A 23,641-nucleotide genomic window follows, 5' to 3' on the forward strand; every position below is an offset into this window, starting at 1 on the left:
AGCCAGGTGCTGGTGGCTCATGCCTGAAATCCTATCTGTGTATATTTTGTGATTTTTGTTTGTGAGTTTTTCTTAGAAGTTTCTCTGTGGGAGCCATTTGAAATTTAGCTTTTAAATATATTGTTCATAGTTTGTTTTATGTGGAAAACATGTTTTCCATGTTCAACTTGGAGTCTTTTAAGGCCTTCTAAAATATTGGTCCCAATTTTAAATAGAGTGGTTAAGAGTTCTTAGGAAATCAGGTTTTCTTTTTATTTTCCCTTCTATCCAGAGTCAAAGATTAGCCATTCCATATGCCTATCATCTCCCTTTGTGAGGGTAGATTTTCTTTTGTTTACTCAGTAAAGGTATCACCTTTCAGGAATCTCTGATTTAAGCTTTATCCCCTTTCTCTCTCCTTTGAGGCCTGTTAAAGTTCTGGTCCACCAGGAATTAATTTGTCCCAACACATTTCTTATTTTCAGAACACACCTTCTTATTTCAATCCAAGCTCTCTGAACAGTTTAAGGATCTTTCCTTAGTTTTGTGCCAGTTCAGTCATCATTCAAAAGATGCTTTTTTTTTAAGACTGGCAAAAATTGTTAATTAAAATTGGGAAATGAACCTGGAGCCAGTAGCTCACACCTGGTAATACTAGCTACTCAGGAGGCTGAGATCTGAAGATCATAATCAAAGATAACTTGAGCAGAAAAGTCCATTAGACTTTTATCTCCAATTAAGTAGCAAAAGGCCAGAAGTGGTAGAGCAGTAGCCTTGAGCACAAAAGCTCAGGGACAGTGCCCAGTCCTTGAGTTCAAACCCCAGCACTGGCTTAAATTGAGAAGTAAATATGTGAGGCTTCTTTATAGTGTCCTCTCTACAAATTTCAAAATGTTTGAAAATTTCAAATGTTTGAAATTTTATACAAAAAAAATTTGCTTTAAAAAATTCCTCATAATGAGATTCTTAAGGATGAGCCATCATGATGGATATACCTTAAAATATTTCAAAGAGCCAGGTGCTGGTGGCTCATGCCTGAAATCCTAGCAACTCAGGAGGCTGAGATCTGCAGACGGAGGGTTCTTCTGAGGATTGAGGTTTTGAATTGAGGCTTCTGTCCAATTAACTACCAAAAAAGCCAGAAGTGGAGCTGTGGCTCCACTAGCCATGAGTACTAGCCATGAGCAAAAAAGCTCAGGGACAGCATCCAGGCCCTATGTTCAAGCTCTAAGACCAGTACAAAACAACAACAAAAACAAATGAACAAAAAACCCTTCTAAGAGAAAGGGATGAAGCAAAAGGAAAAATTATAAAATCTAGGTGGCAAAGTATATGAATAGTCATTGTATTTTAAGCATGTTTAAAATATTTCTATCAAAAAGTCAAATCAAATCAAATAGATTCTTAGGGGTTTTTTTTATTCTGAAAAAGATCTCTGGCTATCTATTCAACCATATTACTAGAAAAAATTTGACATCATATTCATATGATTGTGATTATAAAAGAAAGAATCTAAATGACTTAGACCAAATTGTTCAACAATGGAAGAAGAGTAAAAAAAGTGTGTACTGAGTGATGTAAAGCTGTTCAGATCCAGACATGAACAAGCAAAGTTGTGAGTAGGCCGTGAGGAACTACCCAAACATGAGCATGTCAAAAGAATAACAATATTCAGGTAGGAGTGGGCCTGTTTAAATGCTTTGACATTGAGATCTAGTTGTCTGCTAGTTGGTAATTACATTCAGGTAATGCCAAGATTTCACTTCCGTCTGTCATAAGTTACTCAGTCTCTCCAGATTTAAGGAAGAAAAACTATCTTTCAGCTCTAAGCCAAATATCACATTAAGTCTTCCCTTTCTAGCCCCTTCTGTCCACCACAGTATGTCCATTCTAGAACTTCTAAGTGCTGGCCTTTCTTGGAGGCTTACCAATTCACTATGACATAATGTTCTGGCCAGAGTACATTTCCCAAAGTCTGGAAGTTCCTTCTAGATTGAAAGTCAAATGCATACACACTCCTAAGAGAGAGTCTTAATTTTCAGGGACAGAGCAGCTTAAAACAGAAACATTTCACTTGACTTACAAAAGAATAGCCCCTCTGTACAACACCTTAATAACAGCAATAAAATTATATGAAAATAGAAACATTTACTTAAATTAATATTCAATGATATTCTGTTAAGAATCAAATATGCTGTTATACAAAATACTTGATATCTTCAATCTATTTGAAAATTAAGTCTTGTTTATCTTTGAATTTATCAGGTATCTATCCATTAGAAAGATCTTCCAAGAAGAAAGGGATATTTTCTCAAATTGGTTTTGTTTTTGGAATTAATTTTTGTTTGAACCTCTACTAAGGTTCAAACTCAGGGCCTAATGTTTTCTAGGCAAGCACTGGTACCACTTGAACCACATCTCCAGCCCGAAGATCACACATCTTATACAGACATACTAGAAACTTTTAATTTATAGTATTCCCACTCGAGAGTTTAGTCTAGTACTGGGAAGACTCCAAGTTCAAAATGCCCAAGTTTCCCTTCCAAGCAGGCAGAAGCTCTGCAAGGAGAAATCTTCTTCTAATATCAGATCTGGAGTGGGAAATCCACACTGAGTTCAAGCCCCAGTACTAACATAGACACACAGAAACAAACTAAGAAGGATATACGGACTTTCTTTACAGTTGTTTCTTGGTAGTTAGATCCAATAATTAGATTTGATTTTCTTTTTCCTATACCTTTTTGCTGTTTCCCATTTAACCTATATTTTCTACAATAAATCTGTCCAACTGAAATACAATGTAACATTTTAAATGTTCTAGTAACTACATTAAGAAGTTAAAAAGAAACCAGAAAATACTTATTATGCTATATTCATTATGACCTGTAATCAGTATAAAAATGGACTTTTTAAACAGTATGCCTGTCTAATGCCAACTGTAGTATGCATTTAAACTCCTTTCCCTTATGTTCAAATGTAGTGCATATTTACATTTTCAGCGCATCTCAGTCTGGGCCACCAATATTTCCTGTACCTAATAAGTACATGTGGATTTTGGATAGCTCTATAAAATAGAATCAAGCCAGACTCTGATGGGACACCTGTAATCCTAGTTACTCAAAAAGTTGGGAAGCTGGCCTAGGCAGAAAAACCCAAGGGTCTTAATTTCCAAAATAACCAGCAGAAAGCTGGGATTGAAGTGTAGCTCAAATGGTAGAAAACCAAGCAAGCAAGCCAAGGTACTGAGGCACTGAGTTCAAATTCCAGTACTTTTTACAAAAAGTATTAAAAAAAAAAAGCAGCTACCATTGATCAAGGGTTGGTTGATCCATGCTGATCATTGCTTCAAATCCATCAAGTGGGGATTGTAATTCATTCACTCTCACAAAAACTCTATGAGGTTGTAATTATTGTCATCTCCATTAAGCACATTTTAAGCACATGTTACTTTTCCAGTAACATCATGATAACAGTTTTGCAAACTACTACTTTTTTTTTTTTTGGTCATGGGGCTTGAGCTCTGGGTTTGGGAGCTGCCCTTTCACTCTTTAGCTCAAGGTGAGCACTCTACTACTTGAGCCACAAAGCCACTTCCGGTTTTCTAGTGGTTTATTAGAGATAAGAGTCTCATGGACTTTCCTGCCTGGGCTGGCTTTGAACCATGATCCTCAGATCTCAGCCTCCTGAGTAGCTAGGATTACAGGCCTGAGCCACTGGGGCCAGCTGCAAACTACTTCTTAATGCAAAGAGGGGTGTACAGGCTTGAGTGAAAGAGAAGTGAGAAAAAGTTGGGCAGGGTCGTAAAACTACTCAAAATAGTGGTAAAGAAAGTCAACAAATTGAGGAAAACATGAGGATAAAAAAATCTTTTGTTCAGTAGGGAGACCTGATGAATGTGATCTTAAGAAGAGGGAGGGAGATGAAAGCCCAAAAGGATAGGTTTGAGGATATTCCTGAACCAAGCTTTCTACAACTGCAGAGATCACTGCTGGCTCACACCTATAATCCTAGCTCTTCAGAAGGCTGAGATCTAAGGCTCATGATTTGAAGCCAGCCTTGGTATCAAAGTCTAGGAGACTCTTGACTCCAATTAAACAGGAAAAAGTCAGAAGTGAAGGTATTTTTCAAGTGGTAAAGTGTCGGCCTTGAGTGAAAAAGCCAAGGAAACATGAGGCCCTGAGTTCAAGCCTCAGGACTGGCACAAAAAAATAGTTAATTAGGGGCTGGGAAGTGGTAGAGCGCTTGCCTTGCATGCATGAAACCCTGGGTTCAATTCCCCAGCACCACATAAGCAAAAAGAAAAAAAGCCGGAAGTGGCACTGTGGCTCAAGTGGTAGAGCGCTAGCCTTGAGCTGAAGAGCTGAGGGACAGCGCCCAGGCCCAAAGTTCAGGCCCCACGACTGGACCCCCCCAAAAAAACTTTAAAAAAATTTAACTGACTAATTAATTAATTAATTAACAAAGCCAGGGGCCCTAGTGGAGATATTGCCTGGCCTGTATGAAGGGCCAGGATATACATCACAGCTTTCCGGCAGAAGGGGTATATTTGAGAAAGATTCCCTAGTTTCCTGTATAAGCAAAAATAGTTAGCAGTCAATTTAATCTAGCGTTTCTTTGGAGTCAGGCATTGCTCCTGGGCATCTTGTATGATTATGTTTAATCCTTGTTGAGTTAACACAGTCATTTCACAGACATTCAAACTTGGCTGTGGATCTCATCAGTAGTAAATGGAAGGGTCAGGATTTGAGGCCAGTTTATCCCAGAGATGGAGGAGGGAGGAGAAATATTGATGTGGAACCAGAATTGGTAGAGATGGTCCAGATTGCATCAGCACAGTAGGCATCAGGCTCCTCTGCAGAAAAGTGTCACTAAGACAGGGAGAGGGAGGAACCCTAGCAGGGAAGAGGAGGGTCAGGACATATATAGAGTGAAAGATAAGCAGTCAGAAGATGTATGAGGTGGGAGAGAGACCAGTGTGCCTGGTCAGCCTCCATCTCAGGCAGAGCTCAGCAAGTCAGGAGGCAAAAATGGAGAAAGGTTGGAGAATTGAGGAAGACAACGCTGAAAGTAAAGACTAGTGGTATTTGGATGTAGTATCTGCTGTGGAGGATGGTGATAGTGAGGGCAACTGGGAGGAGTGGAGGGAGGGCAATGGTGATGATGAATCCACCTTACACCATGGCCATCTTAGAGAACCCTGAAGGAGACAAATTCTTTTCTTAATCTGCTACAGGGAAACAGCCAAAGGAAAGAGAATCTAAAGGGATCAGAAGTAGAGCAAACTTGGCAAGGGGTAAGGAGCTGCACATGGAATCAAGGAAGGAAGGAAGGAAGGAAGGAAGGAAGGAAGGGGAATTAATGGTGAAGGCAATAAGAGAAAGAGGCATGGGAAGAAAAGTGGGAGAAGGTTGCTCAGTGAAGCCCAGCACCAGCGAAAGCCAGCACCAGCACACCACAGAAGGGTCTGGAGAAAGTGGGCTGCAGCAGCCCCAACAGAGGGGAAAGGAGGCATGCTTGAACACTGGGCTGCCCCAGCTGAGCCAGTCTGTGAGCAGACTTGCTCTGGATCATCTGTGCTCTGCTTCTTCATCTGTAAAATGGAGTTGAGAACAGACATCTGGATGTCATCCTTTCAAAAGCATAACAAGGGAAGATGACATTTTTTAGTATTTTGTTTTTTTTTAAGGTCTATTTATTGAGATACAAAGAGGTGTGGATGAAAGTAGCTGTGGTCAATTGTCAATTCAAGTTTAGGAATGGATGGGTAGATTACAAGACCTCTTACCTGCCGGATTAAGTAGTTCTTGGCCGTTATGGCAGCCTCCTAGTGCGGATAAGAGGCAGAAATCTACGGCTAGACCAGAAGATTTCACCAATGGGAAGGGAAGCAAAGCAAGGCCCAGGGGCCAGGCTCCAAATAGCTACAGCCCCGATTTTCCCAGTCCTTGGTCTATCACCCGCAGAACTGGAGCCCATTTATCCAAATGAATCCCGCAAGTCGGTGGGGAACTTGCTTTAACAAAATCCCCTAGCCATAACATTCCATTTGTGCATCTGCCCAGCTCTCCATGGGCCCGGTTCTTTCCCCCACACTCTTCCCCATTCCCTCTACCAAGGGTGGATCCGAGGAGGAGGAAGAGGAGGAGAAACAGGATGCTGTGGGGGGACCATGAAGCAGAAGTGGGGTGTGCGTGTCACAGAGGGAATAGAACCGGACAGTGTGCTGACACCAACAGCCGGAAGATATCGTGAGGTCCACAAGAGCTAACGACGCTAGGTGCTGATTTGCTAAACGATTCCCTCCCATCACATTTCGGGGGACCTAGTCGAGAAGCCCAGTGTTGGCTTGAGCGCTAGGTAGCTCAGGACGAAAAGGGCTGCAGAGTGCGGCCTCCGGGTCGCCTCCGCCTCTCGACGCCCCCTCTCCTCCCTGCCCAAGGGGGCCGGAACGGCGTCGGCTCGCACGGGCTTTACTGAGCAGTGGAGTGGAAAATAGACTTTAACCCGCTTTGTAGCTGCGAGGACGCCCGGAGCGCTCTCCTGCACCCAGGCTCCGGGCGCTCAGACGGGCCACTGTCAAGACCTGGCCTGGAGTCCCCGCTGAGTTGTGCGACTCCCAGACCCTTTGGACCCCGGGGCAGCCAGAAGCCCATGCCCAGATCTACGCGCTTGGGCTCCCGGAAAGCGGCATTCGCTTCCATTCCTTCTGCGAGGTGAACGGGCAAGGGCCGCGTCCAGCCCCCACCCCACCCCCTCACCGCAGCCTAGAACCCTCCTAGGCCTGGGCGTGCTGTTTCCTGGCGGCCTTGGAAGGCTACGATGAAAAAGTTTCCCGAGATTGATTGTCATTGCCAATCGTCCTCTTACCCTCAGTGATTAGTGCAAGGAGTGAAAACTGGCCGAGCAGACCTGTCCGCTGCTCCAAGGTCGCGGGTGAACTTCGCCGCAGGGGGCTTCCCTTGCCTTCCCCGGACGCGCGGGCTGCTGCACGGCTAGCTACAATTTAAGACACAGTGTCCTCGAGGACACACGGTCCTGGCCAGGGAAACACTTCAGCTCGCGATCAGTGCAGGTGGCCCTGCGCGGTGGTCCTGGCGGTCGGTGTGGAGCCAGACGCCGCGCCAAGGCGGGGTTCAGCCCGCTGCTCCCCAGCGCCTCAAGCCACGGCTTGAGAGCTGCGGGATGACGGATCCCGCGGCTGCTCCCCGCGCAGCATCACCCGGGTCCCCTTGAGAACCCAGGCCGCGGTTTCAGGTGGCGGGTCCGGAGACCAAGAGCGGGTCAGCGGGCAGTCCCGGAGGTCAGGAGATCAGGGAGCTGGTTCTCCTGAGAACCTATTTGTTGGACCCCCTAGCTAAACACCCACCCCCGACCTCGGATCCAAGTTTTCTAAGAAGTAAAATGACATGCTAGGTAGGTATGGTGAGCAGGGTCCACTGACGGAGCGGGCGTGGACTTTCTTCACAAGCGCCAGGCTCTCCGTGTACTCACTTTGGCCTCCGCTGGGTTTCGGACGGCGGTGCTGGCCACCAGACTCAACTAAAGGGCGGAGTCTCGAACAGAGGCTACGGGCAGGGCGGGGCAAGCGACTAGCTCGTCGCGCACAGGCTCCAGTCCGGTTTTTGCCTCCGACTGCCGACTCCTTTTCCCCACCCGCCGCCCCTCGCCCCGCCCCGCCCCGCCCCCCACCTTGGGGCAGGTGAGTGGCGGCCAATGGGCGAGCGCGGGGCAGGTGCCCGCTAACTCGCGCGGCGGAGCGCGGCAGCCCAGGCCCGGTGGGGCTCTGCTGAGAGGATCCCGGGCGGGGGTCGGTCGTGGCGTGCCTTGGAAGGGAACGAGCTGGCCTCAGCCCTCGGGCGGTAGAGCAAGCTCTTAGCCTCGCAGGCTGGCTGCGCCCGCACGGGGCTCCTGGAGCCCCGTTGGTCCCCTTTTGGCCGCTCGCTGGAGCCCGTGCTCCCGACTGTGCGCGGTGGCTGGACTCGGAGCTAGCTCGGCTCGCACACCCCTCACCGCTCCGCGCCTGGCTCGCTAGCGAAGGCCGAGCGAAGGCGGGCGGGCGGGGGAGGTGAGGGGTGCGGGTGTGTGTGTGTGTGTGTGTGTGTGTGTGTGTGTGTGCATGTGCATGACTGGGTGCACACCCCGCAAGGCGGCAGAGCCAGGACGCCCAGCGCTCCCTGGAGCCCCGCTGCCTCGCCCGACTCCGGCAGCCACGACCATGTTCCAGCCCGCGGCCAAGCGGGGCTTTACCATAGAGTCCTTGGTGGCCAAGGATGGTGGCACCGGCGGCGGCACTGGCAGCGGGGGCGCGGGCTCCCATCCCCTGGCGGCTGCCGCTTCAGAGGAACCGCTCCGGCCCACAGCACTCAACTACCCTCACCCCAGCGCGGCCGAGGCAGCCTTCGTAAGCGGCTTCCCCAGCGCCGCCGCCGCCGCGGGTGCCGGCCGCTCGCTCTACGGAGGGCCCGAGCTCGTGTTCCCCGAAGCCATGAACCACCCGGCGCTGACGGTGCACCCGGCGCACCAGCTGGGAGCCTCCCCGCTGCAGCCTCCGCACTCTTTCTTCGGCGCCCAGCATCGGGACCCTCTCCACTTCTACCCCTGGGTGCTGAGGAACCGCTTCTTCGGCCACCGCTTCCAGGGTGAGTGTCCACGCTGTGCGGGGCTGGCCGGCGTCCGCACCGCGACGAACGCTGGGGAGGGTGCGGAAGGGGGGTGTCGCGGGGCTGTTAGGAAGTTGTTGCGGAGAAGGTTGCGGGTCCACAGAGATGGATTCTCCCAGCCCTGCGGATCCACCTGTGTTCTGTTGCGGTATCCCACCCGGAGAGTGAGGTGGGTACCTCCATGCTTTCCCAGGAATAAGGCTGGGTTCGAATGCCAAGTCCAGGAGCATCAACAGGAACCTCTTTTGGCTTTCTCTTGGCTCGCCTCTTTCCTCTGGACTGACTGAGCCAGTCCCAGCCCCGAGAGCGCGGGGCTCTCTGCCCCCTCTCTCGGTCCCAGCTTTGAGTCCGTGTGATTCTTGGCGCTCAAGTTCACCACCAACTCCCAGGGATCCTTCGCTGGCGCATCTGGGCAGGCGAAAGTCCATCCAGCTGCCCTGGCTCTGTGGGAAGCAAGGGGCATGGGGGAGGTTGAACCGCAGAGTTAATGTTCAGTGTGGGGTGCTCCACTGTCTGGGGTTGTTCCTCATAACCTTGCCCCTGCTTTTCCAAGTCACCATTGCCTCTAGGACCTAAGATGGGAAGATTTGCAATGAACAAAGTGGTTTCCTTGGTCGCTGGCTGCCTCCCGATCCCACCTGGTTGCAGGGGCCCCACAACAATCCTCCCCTAGCAGGGAGTAAGAAGTAGAGGCAGAGGGCTTTTAAGGTCCAGTCTAGTCCTAACCCCCAGTCTAAACCCAAATCAGCTTGCTAATTAAGATCCTCACAGGCCTTACACACACATTTACACACACACACATTTACACACAGAGTTCAATCATCTGAGTTACTCAAAGAACAGTTTCATCTGTTGAAGATCGTTTTCTTGAATGTGTTGGACTTTTTCTTTCCTTCATTAAAAATATACTGGCCTTGATTTGTCCAGTAATTGCTTTAGGTCCCACTTAATTTGTTAGTGTAGCCTGGATCTCAGGTTTGTGAGGTTCCATCGCCCAGAGGGAGCTAGGTAATTCAGCTTTTAGTGGAACAACGAAAAACACGAGGCTGGAGCTTTGGCTTCCGGCAGTAAGCCAACTCAAAGTCAAATAGATGTTTGGGATCATTGTTTAGGTAATAAAAGAAAGGTGATCTCCTGACGTTTTGGAAAAAGCGGCGTGACTGTCTCAGAAAACAAAACAAAACAAAACTGCTTTTCAGGGTCTCGATTTGTCAGTCCATTATCTGTCCCACCTGACCAATAAGATTCCTACTCCGCAGACCCCACGGATTCAGAGAATGCAATTACTTCAACAAGAATTCTTGTGGGCAGACTTGTCTCCTCCGAGGATTTCAAAGATTTGCCTAAATCCAAGTCTGGTGTGGGTGGGGGAAGAAGTCTTGAGTGATAGATGCTTGGGGTAAGAGTTCCGACCACTTAAAAATGCTTACTTATAAAATGAGGGTTTGGGGTAGTTGTTGTTTATATATATATATTTAGCAAACTACCGGGAGGCGGGGATGGGGGGGGGGGGGCTGGCTCTAGATCTCAAAACTTAAGAGCCCAGCACTGAGTTTGATTCTCCGCTGCCCGTGAATCCGCGGCGGAAGGGTAAAGGGGTGGTGAAGGCATTAGAACTAGCGGGTCCGGAGCCCTGCCCCGCGGCCCGGCGTGGCTGCTCCAGAGGTGGCCTCCCGGAAGCTTCTTCCGTTTCGGATCCAGACTCCCACGCCCTCCTCGCACCCTCCTTTCGCACCTGGCCTCGCCCGCACAGCCCTGGGGCACCGAGAGCTAGAGAAGCATTGCCAGAGATGCTTGCCGGAGACCCGAACCTCCCCACCCAGGCGAGGCCAGATGATTTCTCAGCAAAAATGCCGCTACTTCCCGAGCCGCGGTCCTAGCGGGTACGTGGTGCAGTTGCGCGAATGGTCGGATTTTTCTTTTAAGAACCGTGTCTGGACGCGCGGAGACGGAGCCAATTCAAACCCGGAAATCTAACGGGCTCTAAAGGACTTTTCTAACCCCGAGAGGCGGTGGCCTCGGCGCCCCTCGTTGCTGTGCGATCCTGTGCGCGCCCCAGCGGCCAAGTGCCCTTCGGTCCCCGCCGAGCCTCGGGGCTGGCCGCCGCGCGGTCCCCGGCCCTCCGGCGCCGCGTTTTCTAGAGAACCGGGTCTCGTGATGCTCATTTGAGTCCGGTTTGAATGCAAGAAACGAAACCCTACAGGAACGAAAAGGCAGTGTCTGCGTCCCGTGCTCAGCGCTCTCCGGCAGCGGGGGCCCTGCTCGCCGGGAAGTGGCTTTTCCGTTAAGTGAGATGGAGGAAGAGGAAAAGCGAGGCTGGTCAGGACCCCCAAGAAGCACCCGGCCGCTCAGGGGAGAAGAACCCGCGGAGACCGAGGCTACTGCTTTTCTTGGTCGGTGCTTATTTTTCGGAGATCAGGAAATTTAAGGACAGCGGAAAATGCACGGGGAGGGAACTCTAGGCGACCCAGCCCTGAGGGACCCTCCGCAGTTGTGGGCTGAAGCTTTTAAGAGAGCCTTTGTTCCGGCAGCAGCGAGGGGAGAACGGAGGCTGCGTTGGCTGGCCAGGAGGACAGAGGTTATCTACCAAGGCTGGCTAGGCGCTCCAGGTCCTTGTCCCCCGGCAACTCCGCCCAGTCACTCGTTCCTCCACCCGCAGCGGGCTTGGGCCCCTCCATCCTGGGTACAGCTCCAGTCTGCCGAGCTTCGGGATCCCTAGCTCCCGCTTCCGGCAGCTTCATTCCTGGGAGTGTCTGTTGCTAGTTTCCAGCCTTCCTTGAAGCGCCCGCCGATTCGAGGCTTTAGGAAAACCGAAGTGGGTTCAGTTCCTAACTCTAGGGGAGGCTGAGCCAGCCCTTTCTACTTTCCCACCTGTCCTAGTCTGACAGCCCATTTATCACCGATTGGAATTATTGCCTCCAAACAGGCCGCACTCCAGCCTCCCGCTCGTTCGTTCCTCTTATTACAGTCAAAGGAAACCAAAGCCGTGTAGGGATGGCTGGAGGGCTTAAGGATGAACCCCAGTCCACAGGTCAGACTGTGTGAAAGAGGCCAGGCACACAGTTCCCTTGTCCTTATAGAAATATGTGGCAGTTGATCAATGTCTTGAGATTTAGTTTTGTATTAACCAGCCTCTTTCTTACTGGGAAAAGTTCTGCTTCTTTTGGAATCAGATAACCATCACTTATCAGCATTTTGGATATTTTTTTTCCAGCCAGTGGTTGGATTTGAAGGAGCTCTGTGTATCTGCACAAGCATGTGGACACAGATTGGGCACATACGAATCCACATGCCAGAACATTACAATGCACTGGGGCCTTTCTTTTAGGAAATAGACTAGGAGCAACCCAGCCTTCCCTGAAACTAGCAAATGAGAATGCAGGTCAGAAGGACCAAGTGAGTTGCTGCCATCTTGCAAGCTTGCTTTATTAAAACAAAATGAAACAAAAAAAGCCCAAAACAGAGTGTGACATTTAGCCACACAGGTGACTGACATACAAGAAAATCACCAAACAACCATTAAAGCAAACACACTGCAGCAGAGCACGGTGTGGCTTTCTCAGCTTCACACCTTCTGGTGTGCCTCTGCATCCCACTCTCTCACGTCTTTCCATGCTGCATCCTCACTCTGACCAGTTCTGGCCAGCCAGCAGTTGAGACCAAACTCTGAATACTGGGGTGAGCTAGGCTTTTTCTCTCCTTCTCTGGTTTATTTGTCAAGAGGTAATCCCTGATGAGATTTCCCCTGGGATCAGAATGATGTTGGATTTTTTTAAGCATTTCATTTTAATTTTAAACAAATCTTCCCAACCACCTCTCCCATCCTTCTTTCGTCTACCATGTTGGTAGAAACATATTGGTTCTTTTCTGTTTTTCCTAGAGCAGACTCCTCATTTTTCTCCTTTGACTACTTCTGACCATCTGACCCTCCACTATCCTAATTTAAACTTTCTTCAGCCAGGTCTGAGGACTTCCAAGTCTGCTTTCACCAACAAAGGCACAATGGTCAGGCTTCGGTCCCTGTGATGTCTTTCCATCCTGTTTGGTAGTAGCTCAGACCCAGACACTTGAAATGGATAAGGATTCTAGAGGTTTGTGAGTTTATCTCTGGGATTGAGGCAATAACACCTCAGTCAGAGGCAACTGTGAAGAAAGCCCCAGGACTAAACTTGGCCTGTGTAAGTCTCCAAAGCCCAGGCATTTCCCACTAGCAAAGGATACCAACACTTTTTTACCTGGAGAATTTTAACAAGGGCACCTCAATGATGGCCTGTTTCACTTAGAGATGTTTCCAGAAATGGGAACATAAGTCAACTGAATTGTCCAGATCATTGTTTTAAGAGCCAAAGAACAGGTCAAACCCATAGCCATCTCTGAGGAAATTAATTGGATCAGTTAATCTAAGCAGCTAACTCTTGTCAAAACACTCCATCTAGGCTCTGTGTTGGTGGTGGGTCAGATGACTGTTGAGTGCCACTGTATGAGGATCTATGGGTGATACTGTCAGGGCTTGTTTCAGCTCTGTTAGGCTGTGCAACTAAGACAAAGATTGCACGAAGGCCTATTGGATACACTGAGGGTTGGAGGGTAGAAGCCAGTTGTGCTTTTGTACTTCTTGACTACCACTCTAGCTGTGTCCAGTCTTCTTGATTACAGGCACTATGTTCAGTTTCCCAAGGGAGAGTCACTCTGAAAACCTTGTACAGCAAATGGAAGAATTTTCTGATTCTTTTCTGTATTACTGATGCCTACAGCCTATGTTTTACCACACTCATAGAAACCAATAAATCTATACCATCTATATCTGTATGTTAGAAAGATAACATCCAGATACTTATCCCCATGCTTCTTCAGCATGGATCTATTCAGAGAGGACTTTTTCCCACCAAGAAGCAGTAAGAACCTCCTGTGAGAACAGGCTTTATTCCTGGATGCTATGTTTCTACAGAGTCTAAAGCCTGGGGAGTCAAAGGTGGGGAAGGGTGAAAAGAAATCTGAATTTAGATTTCCTGGGATTGCCTGCATGCTAGCTACCCCTGGTCTGCTTTTACAAAAGACAGGATAGAGCCTAGCAGAAGTTTTCAATGGGTTAACTCCAAGAGTAGTTTAAGTTGGTGTGAGGAGAGAATCCTTGGATACCCTCTAATTCTTGAATGAGTGTTTAGTATGAGCATGCCTAACAGGCTAGCTGCTTAACCTTCCAACACCTCAACTTTCTTTCTGAAGGACCATTTACTTGAAAGCAAATTATTGTGGCCTGGGAAGGGAAAGGGTGAAGCCCAGATTCTTTAGCCAATCCTTGGGCCAGTCTCATCAGGCCTGGGCTCGCATCTGGCTCGCTTCTTGGCCCAAAAGAGTGGTCTGACGGCCTGGGATTTCGCGTGTCCCCACAGGATAGCTCTCTAGTGTGCGGAGGAACTGGGGAGCAGGGTGGACTTGGGCAGTCAAAGGGAAGGAAGAAGTAGAGTCCAGGAGGCCAGGTTCGGTAGTCTCCCTGCCGCAGCTGGGCTGCGGCTCACCGCGTCCCTTCTTTCTGTCTGTACCTGCGTGTGCTGCCTTTGCCGTGGGCCCGCAGCGAGCGACGTACCCCAGGACGGGCTGCTTCTGCACGGGCCCTTCGCGCGCAAGCCCAAGCGGATCCGCACGGCCTTCTCGCCCTCGCAGCTGCTGCGGCTGGAGCGCGCCTTCGAGAAGAACCACTACGTGGTAGGAGCCGAGCGGAAGCAGTTGGCTGGCAGCCTCAGTCTCTCAGAGACACAGGTAAGAATCACTGGAACCATGGCCCGCCCTGCGCTCGGCGCGCGGTGCCTGTCCCAGAACCCGGGGAGGGGAGGCGCGCGGGCGCGCTAGCAGCTCATGTCCTAGAGCTTCTTCCCTCCGACTGTGCTTAGCCTGCTGAGGCCATCGGACTTGGGTGGCCTTGTGCGGGCCCAGCGGGGGCTGCGGGGGTGCACCGTAGATGCAAGCCATGCGCGGGGTATTTGGAGGCCGATTCCCACAGCCTCTGCGGAGGACCCAGATTCCCCGGGAGATGGCGGGCAGGGGAGCTGTGACCGCGGGCACCGACCTGAGCCCGAGGCTTGCTCCAGCCTGTCTCTCCCATCGCGGCGGTAGGGCGCCGCAGTGTTAAGAGATGACCTTGACTGGGCCTTCCCCGCACCCGCTGCGCTGCGGGTAGCGGGCAAAGCTGGCGAGATCAATGCTGCCCGCCAGCATGTGTAGTCTGGGAAGAGAGTCTGGGTGTCTTCAGGCTATCAGGAGAGCCCGGAAAGGTGCCAGCTCCCGCCTGGGGTCTGAGGGTGCCCCGATCCTCGCGCAGGCCGGCGGCTGGGGCTACAGAAAGCACGGAGTGTGCGCAGGGCGTTTCTGCGAGGCCTTCGGAAGTGGGACAGTCGATGGGGAGCGGGGTGGAAGTGGTGTTCTGTCTCACCGAGTGGGGGAGGGGGCAGCTTGAACTGGGTGAAGTTACAATGGCTGTGTAATGTTTGGGTGATTGATAGTTTAAGGAAAAACCATTTAAGGAAGTAGATAGGAGTTGTGGGGAGACACATTTGGCTTACTCTAGTACTTTGACATAAATAAATAGTACTTGGGTCGGATCTGCGGGGCGCTCACTGCTGCCCTGGAGAGGAATTTTAGTCTTTTCCTAGGCTCTCCAGGTCTTCCACTTAACAGATTTGCAAATGAGAGGTGAGCTCGCACTGCCTACTCTGCTTTACAGCCTTGAAGGCCTACATTTCACCTTCCACTGCTCTTTCCAACATACTTGTTCTCCCCCTACACAAACACCTGCTCCCCAGGACCAGGAAATGCACTCCCCCCGCTTAAGTTGGGGGAGGGGGGCGGCTTGAAGCCTTCTATTAGCAGCTAGGGTGGAAAGGGGGACTAGTGAGGGAACCAGAAACTGCCCAGTCAGTTCCTTTCACCTTGGGCTCTGGTCTGGTATCGCTGTCGCAGTATCTGCTGGTGCTTCATTAACAATGAACGCATCAGCATTATTCCCGGCTCCATCGCAGGACCTGCGGGGTTTTCAGATTTGCTAGTGGCGGTTCTAAATTGCAAAGAAAAAGCTTGCAATGCAACGGACTTAATTTTTAAATGTTCTAAAGAAAGCTATGTTTTAAAAAAATAAGTTAATAAAATAACACCTCCTTCCCCTCTTGGCAAACAGTGTTTTGAAATTATTGTTTAAAACAAAGTGTCAACTTAAGCGTTGTTTATAATTAACTTCATTTAAAAGTAATATTTATTAAAACTTAATTGCAGAAACGTTAAGAAAGCAGAAACAGTTTATAATCCCACCACCCACAGATTAGTGCTTGTTGAAACAATGTCATTGTTTTAAAACTTACAATTTTTTTTAGCTCAGTGAGAGCATTTTTAATTAACTTTCAAGCTGAATCTAGTTGCCTGTCAATATTTGCTCCTAACAATGCCAGTTAGTAAACGGACTGATTGTTTCTTTATTATGAGACTATCACAGATATGTATTTAGAACAAAAACAGATAGAATGATGGAATTTTTCCAGCACCACTTGTGGCTAATCTTGGACTTTCTGTAAATGAGCATTTTGCATATGGAATAAAGAAAAACCCAATAGAACTATGAGAAATTTAGGCCTACAGGTCCTCTTTGTATTTATCTACCTGGAGACAAGGTGGAGAGATGGGCTGGGCAGAGCCTCCCAGTTAGGTAAATATGACTTCAAATATGTGACTTGGGCCAAGTTGCTCAACCTCTCTCAGCTTTGATTTCTTCATCAAGAAAACAGATTGTTCAAGCATATAATATAAACTCAAATAATATTCCAGTCCCTTCCTTTCCCTGGGTTTATGTCAAATTAGTGTCACAATAATGTCTGAACTTGGATTCCCTTAGACCAGCAATCTTCCTGCCACCATCTCCACCATCTGAGCTATGTTTTTGTTACCCTTCTAAATGACCATTTGGAGCTAAGCTACTTAATTATTCCCTTCTCAGTCATTATCAGACAAACCTGCCTGTCATTTTTACCTACCCACTATTTGGCAAGCATTGGTTATTACCATGAGCTCCCTGATACGTATTTCTACTGTCACTATTTACATTTGCTACCCAGGACTCTCTATAATCTGCCCCTCATGTATAGCTGCGTTTTTTTTAGGGGGGGGAGTGCCCTGAACTCAGGGCCTGGGCACTACTGTTCCTGAGCTCTTTGGCTCAAGGCTAGTGCTCTAGCAGTTTGAGCTACAGGGACACTTTCAGTTTTTTGGTGGCTAATTGGAGATAAGAGTCTCATAGACTTTCCTGCCTGGACTGGCTTTGAAATCTCTTCCTCCTGAGTAGCTAGGATTACTGATATGAGCCATTGTGCCCAGCTGTGTATAGCTGTTTTTTTTTTTTTAAATCTAGCCACCTACAGTCTGTTCTCATTAACAGCCCTCAAAACGGATTAATTTATACTTTCTAGTATATGTTCTTATCAATAACTCCTAATTACCTATCTGTTGCTTATCTCCTTATCATCTGTTTAGTTTTATCTTTGGCATGTCTATCACTGTCTCAAACTTCTGTCATATAGAGCTATTAGTAACTGACCATGTATTCAGAAGTTAATGGCTGGCTGTTACCTATCTATTCTGGCTTTGTCTTCTCTTTCAGCTGCATCTCTGAAACTCCAAGGTAGCCCCGAATTTCCGAGGCTCATATATATGTTTTCCTTTTCTGTGTTTTTGTATAAATCCCTTACACATGCCCAGAGCTCACAATAAATATCCTTCCTATCATAATATGCATCAAACTTTACTGTTACTCATTTTATTATGTCATTGTCATACACAGACATCAGTCTGTAGATTAGCTGCATCCTACCTCTCATATAGTCTTACAATACAGATCCAGCTGGTGCTGGTGGCTCACACCTATAATCCTTGCTTCCCAGGAGGCTAAGATCTGAGGATTACAATTGGATGCCAGCCTGGACTTGGAAAGTCCATGAGACTCATCTCCAATTAATCATCCAAAAGGCAGAAATGGAGCTGTGGCTCAAGTGGTATAGTGCCAACCTTGAGCAACTACAACAAAACCCTAAGGGACAGCACCCATACCCTGAGTTCAAGCCCTAGTACTGGCACATGCACACACACACACACACACACACAAACACACGCACATAAATAAATAAATAATACAGATTCATAGGTCTTGCTGAGGATATTGTCTTAGAAGATCCAGGGTGGGGGCCAGGCATAAAGTAAATAAAAAAAGCTTTCTGGGTGATTCTGATAATAGGTCTGAACTGTGGGAAACAGAGACTAAACCTAAACCTATTTAACACAGGACCAAACAGTGCCCCGCATGGAGTAGATGCTCAATAAACATGTATTAAGTGAAGGGACAAATTTCTTGTGATTCCATACACACTTTATTGGTAATTTCTCTTGTTGCCTGCTGTTAGGGTTCCTCCTTGTCTTCCTTCTATCTTTCCCATGCACTTTCATAGCTGATTATTAAGTGCATCATGTAAATGCATAAACCTTTTTGATTAAATAGATTGGTGTGTGAGGGAGCTCAGTACTCACAAAACTTCAGCCAGAGGAGGTAGGTGGCAACTTCTGTCACTTTGTTGACATAGGGGTGTATAGTTTAGGTGGGTATTTGTACTGATGCTCATGCATCCACCCAGCAGGTGGAAGGAGGAGCCACGCACAACAGCCGGTCAGTTCTTCCTTCTGGTTCTCATTATTTGCTTCTCCCACTGTGGTCTGGAATTTGACCAGGAAGGGAACATGTACGCTTTAGTCCTAGTGGCTGGTTGGGCAGACTTAGGCCCGGGTCTGTTCAGAGCTTCATACACACATGCATGCCCACAATGTAGAACACATGGCATACTGTGATTAATGACCAAAGTTCAGGTGATATCACAGGTGTTCATCAACTGCTAGTTGGTAGTCACATGACGTGAAGACCATTTGCATGCTCTGTGTATATATGTTTATTATTTGTGTAAGTGTGTGTGTGTGTGTGTGTGTTTTATGTGTGTGTGCCAGTACTGGTTTTTGAACTCAAGACCAAGCATTCTTGTTTGACTTTTTTGCTCATGGCTGTTATTCTACCACTTGAGCCACACCTTAGTTCCAGGTTCATTAATTTGAAGAGGAATGAAAGCACCTGTTTGCTCCTAGATGACCAGATGGTCCGTGTGGCAGCTACCCTCCTGCTCTGAACAAATCAGGAGGTATAATTTGACCTTGTCTGGCTTTGACATTAGCTGAGCTGGGAGGGGAAAAAATAACTACAGAAATGTGGTCCTTGGCCTTGGGGAGTCTCATTTAGTGGTGAAGCCTAAATTCAAAGTGAGGAGACTTATAGAGCATACTACAGGATGAGCAGTTAGGGGCTGAGTCACAGCTAGGAGCTAAGCAGGTTCAGGGAAAAACTGAATGGGCAGAACATTCCTAGAAGGCCTCTGACCGGGAAGGCCTGAGACAGAAGTGAAAAATTATAGATTGGAGGGAAGGAAGGAGAGGCTAGAGATGGGTAGGTTAAGATAGAGAGCAAGCTATTAAACTTTAGCTGTCGTCTTGGAGCCTAAAATTAGGGAGGGAGGTTTTGGCAGATCAGAATATGCAGTCACCTCCCTATGGGGTTTTCTTCACAAACACATGGGAAGGGACTTTCATGGGTCCCAGTCTGTTGTACAGTGCTCTGCCCTTTTAGGGGACAGATGAGAAAGATATCCTAGTGAGATGAATTTTAGGGAAAAGTCAAGAAATCTTTATCCCTAGCCCTTTGTGGTTCTCTCTGTGGACTTGTAACTTCTGGCTCTTTTCTAAGAATTCCCACTCCTCTAACATTCCAGGAGTCCTTTGTGGAGGAAATACGGAGATTGGAGTGGTTCTCTGAGGTGCTGGGACAAGGGACATAGCCCTAGGTGGATGTTGTGATATCTTACATGAGGGTGAGGGTCAACAATGGGCTGAAAGAGGAGGACACAAGAAGACTTAGGAAGAATTAGGGCTATGGTTAGTATGAAGTTGGAGGAGGCCTTAGTTCTAAGAAGGGAAACAGCATGAGCAAATGACAGGAAATGAAGCCTCAGGGAAGAAGGCAAGGAAGGGATATCTCCAAGCTGCTATCTATTATGCGGGTTTTCTGTGTTTTAGGATGACAGAATGAGACAACAAGTTTAAAGCAGAAGAGATAACAGTGGGGCAAAAGGAGGAACTTCCTAATTCCTAAGATCTTGATAAGGATACTTGAGGTCCTTGAGGACAGGACTAGTGTTCCCCAGAACATGTGCAGGCACCTGGAGCCAGACTCATCCATTGGCAATAGGAAAGGTTGGGGGAAGTAATGGAAAAGAAGGGATCACACCTCCAACATTCAAAATAACAGATTATACAAAGAACACTATTATTTTCTCTGAAATAATGGCTGGGTTTGATGTTTGCTCATTTGACAGTTTGTCTATTTATTCATGTATTTATGTGGCATACCTTCATTCATAATGCATACTTTAACAGTCCTTTAATGAACTGATATCTTCATTCATCCAGAGTGATTTCATATCTCCTTCTTTTCTTACTGGTTGAGCCTTGTTCCTCTCAATCACCTTCCCCCAGAGGTGGTAAATTCCCTCTCTGTTTTTCCTTAGTATGTTTGTGTGTGCATGCATGCACATACCAGTCCAGGGACTTGAACTCTGGCCCTGGGCACTGTCCCTTAACTCTTCATCTCAAGCCTAGCATTCTACCACTTGAGCCACAGTACCACTTCTGGTTTTCTGAGTGATTTATTGGAGATAAGAGTCTCACGGTCTTTTGTGTCCACACTGGCTTTAAACTGGGATCCTCAGATCTCAGCCTCCTGAGTAGCTAGGATTACAGGCTTGAGCCACCAGCGCCTGCACGCCTGTGAGATTTTTTTTTTTGGGTCCGGTCGTGGGGCCTGAACTCTGGGCCTGGGCACTGTCCCTCAGCTCTTCAGCTCAAGGCTAGCGCTCTACCACTTGAGCCACAGCGCCACTTCCGGTTTTTTCTTTTTGCTTATGTGGCCCAGGGCCTCAGGCATGCAAGGCAAGCACTCTACCACTGAGCCACCTTCCCAGCCCCAGGTCCAACAATTTCTGGGCCAGTCTTTTTTTGTCCTAGGTGGATTTCTCCATGAGCACTGAGCTCTGGCTGCCATGCCTTCACCTAGTGGTAGGGCAGATGGCACAGTGGAACCCTTTTTGGGGATTGTTAGGGGGAATCTGGAAGGGGAAGGGGATAAAGCTAGGGTGTATGAGGAAGGTATATCCTGGACTGAAACCACCTTCAGGCCTGTTTTGTAGCTTAGGTCTATGCTTATCCTCAAGCTAAATTGGAGAGTCTTTTGGGGGCTGACACAGCCCTATCCAAGGTACCAGTCCTGCACACAGCAGCCCCTGCGGCTGCTGCCGACACGAGGCACTCACTCACCAGCGTGCGGTGGGTAGCACCCACTTGCTTTAAACATGCTGCCATTTCCAGTGAGCCTTGGACCTTGCAACTAGCCCTCCCTGGGTCCCCTCCCCAGCAGCCCCGTGGAACAAAGATCTGGGAAGTACCTTGGAGATACAGGGTTCCAAAACACCTTTGTCCTGTGCATGAGGAATTTAAGCCCAGGGAGGGGAAGGGACTTAATGAGGTAGTTGCCAAGATTCCTCTCCTGCCAACTCTGAGGAGGGCTTAGGTCTGGCCGGTGCAGTGCCATGGAGTCCAGCTAAGGACTGGATGGCTTTCTCCATAGTGTGTAAGGAGCCACAGTGGCTCCTGGGTGATGTAGGAAAAGATGTTCAGGCTATGTCCTGGACACTGGAAACACTGGAGAAGGAGAAGCAAAGGATGATTGGAAATAGGACTAAGTTGGGAGGCTTTGTGGAGGAGAGGCCTAGGATCATAGGCCTGCCCTTCCCCACCACAGAGGCTGCTTATCCTACTTGTTTATACTTCACCTCTCCCCTTGTTGGGCGCTCACTGCCTGACACAGAGGAGGGGGTTACTGTGTTCAAATAGGAGTTTATGACTGGGCAAGGTGGCTCCTACCTGTAATCTCAGCTAGTGTAGAGGTATCCTAGGCAATAGTTTATGAGACCTTCTTCTCAACAAACAAGCTAAGCATGGTGGTATTTGTCTGTGGGAAGCATAGGTAGAAGGGTCTCAGTCAGAGGTCTGGACACAGGCAAAAAGTAAGAGACCCTATCTGAAAAAACAAAAGAGAAAAACCTGAAGCAAAAAAGGGCTGGTGATGTAATACAAGTGGTAGAGCACCTGCCTAGCAAATGCAAGTCCTTGAGTTCAAACTCCAGAACTGCCAAAACAAAAGCAAAAGCTTCTGTCCTTCAGGGTTGCTCCTGCTTGCTCCCATGTCCATCTGGACACTGGGGCCAGTGATGTGGGGGCAGGAAGTACAGAACTGCTTCTGGAGGGCAGAGCAGTACTCCGAGGTGGGGTCTCAAACACAACTCCTGTCTTTGTCTGTCCAAGGAGGATGAAGGTGCCCTGGTGGCTTTCAGATTACCCCCAAGAGCTGGCTCCTGAGGGACCAGGGCTAAAGATGCCACCCAGCTCCAACTCTTACATGGGGGAGGAGAATTCCACATAGTGCTATGAAAGTGTCCCCTGATAAAGGGACCTACATGTAGCATGTAGGGTTAAGCCTCAGTGGTGGTTCCGTGGCTCAACAGTGTTCTAGCTGCTCCAGGGTCCTACTCTTGATGAGGGACACCATCTTCTGATTATGAAGACACATCTGCTCTGCCTCTGTGCAGAAAAAGCCAATCCAGCAGGAACTCATTGGGTTCCCAATGGTGGCTCTTTATATGTTCTTGCCTTTACTATTCATTAGGCCCTGTGCAGGAGGGATAATTACCTCATATTTAGAAGTTGGTAGAAGCCAGGCCTGCTATGCTCCCTCACCTCTGCTTGCTAGAGGAAGGGCTATTGAAACCAGATGTTCCCCATCCCCCTTCCTTGCTCCCTCCCCCTAGTCCAGTGTTGTCCTCCTGTCCCACTTCACTTACATCTGAAGAACAGTCTTCCAGATCCAGCAGGGGGCAACTATCTGAGGGGAGCCCTGACCCCATGTAGCCTCAGTTTCCTCATCTGGCTCCCAGCTTAGCTGGAGAATTGGAGGCCCTGTGGCTGCTCTGGAGACCTCCTGGGTGTTTCTTATCTGTGCCCCTCATCCCTGGTGCAGGTGAAGGTGTGGTTCCAGAACCGGAGGACAAAGTACAAACGGCAGAAGCTGGAGGAGGAAGGCCCCGAATCTGAGCAGAAGAAGAAGGGGTCCCACCATATCAACCGGTGGCGCATTGCCACGAAGCAGGCCAACGGGGAGGACATCGATGTCACCTCTAATGACTAAGGGAACATCCAGGAACCTGAGGACAGAGTGCTGCTTGCTGCTGGTCAGGGCCTGAGGGGCCCACGCTGGACTCTGGTCACTCCCTGGCCAGGCTGCAGGGAGGCCTCCAGTCACAGCTCCACAGGGCTTGGAGCCTGGGGCCATCATGGGCAGAGGGACAAGAAATGGCTGGCTAAGGCCTGGCACTGCTTGGCCTTCTCTGTGGAGAGCCTGCCTGCCTAGGGTGGGCCACCTGTTACTGCAGCCTCCTGCTGCTCTCCAATTCTCTTAGCTCCTTTTTGTTTCCATGCATTTCTGTTTTAATTTATTTTCCAGGCACCTGCTGTAGTTCTTAGTGATCCCCTTGTGTCTCCCTTCCCTATGGGAATAATAAAAGTTTCTCTCTTAATGACAAGGCATCCAGCTCCAAACCTAGAGCCTGGGGTGGTGAGTTTCAGCTCTGGGCCCAGTGGGTGCTGGTAGAGCAAATGTGTTCAGGATCCTGAGGCATTGGATGGGGCAAGATCATTCTCTCCTTTGGTGCTGATCAACTCTGGTCTCTCTACTCCAGCTCCACAGCTGGAGAAACTATGGTGAGACATAGGGAAGGACCACCCTGTGTTTGGAGGGAGGCTAGGCCTGGGTCTTTGCAAAC

The 23,641-nt window shown here is 48.7% G+C and overlaps 1 protein-coding gene across 1 annotated transcript; it reads left to right on the plus strand.

The window, feature by feature from the left end:
- The first annotated feature begins 7,721 nt into the window (after positions 1 to 7,721).
- Emx1 (empty spiracles homeobox 1) lies at positions 7,722 to 23,398 on the plus strand. Its single transcript, XM_013035786.1, has 3 exons — positions 7,722 to 8,618; positions 14,215 to 14,399; positions 22,840 to 23,398. The coding sequence occupies exons 1-3, from the start codon at positions 8,096 to 8,098 to the stop codon at positions 23,005 to 23,007; spliced, it is 876 nt and encodes a 291-aa protein (XP_012891240.1). The 5' UTR covers positions 7,722 to 8,095; the 3' UTR covers positions 23,008 to 23,398.
- The last annotated feature ends 243 nt before the right edge of the window (positions 23,399 to 23,641 follow it).

The sequence above is a fragment of the Dipodomys ordii genome, unplaced genomic scaffold (assembly GCF_000151885.1).
Source record: "Dipodomys ordii isolate 6190 unplaced genomic scaffold, Dord_2.0 Scaffold220, whole genome shotgun sequence".
NCBI classification, from domain to species: domain Eukaryota; kingdom Metazoa; phylum Chordata; class Mammalia; order Rodentia; family Heteromyidae; genus Dipodomys; species Dipodomys ordii.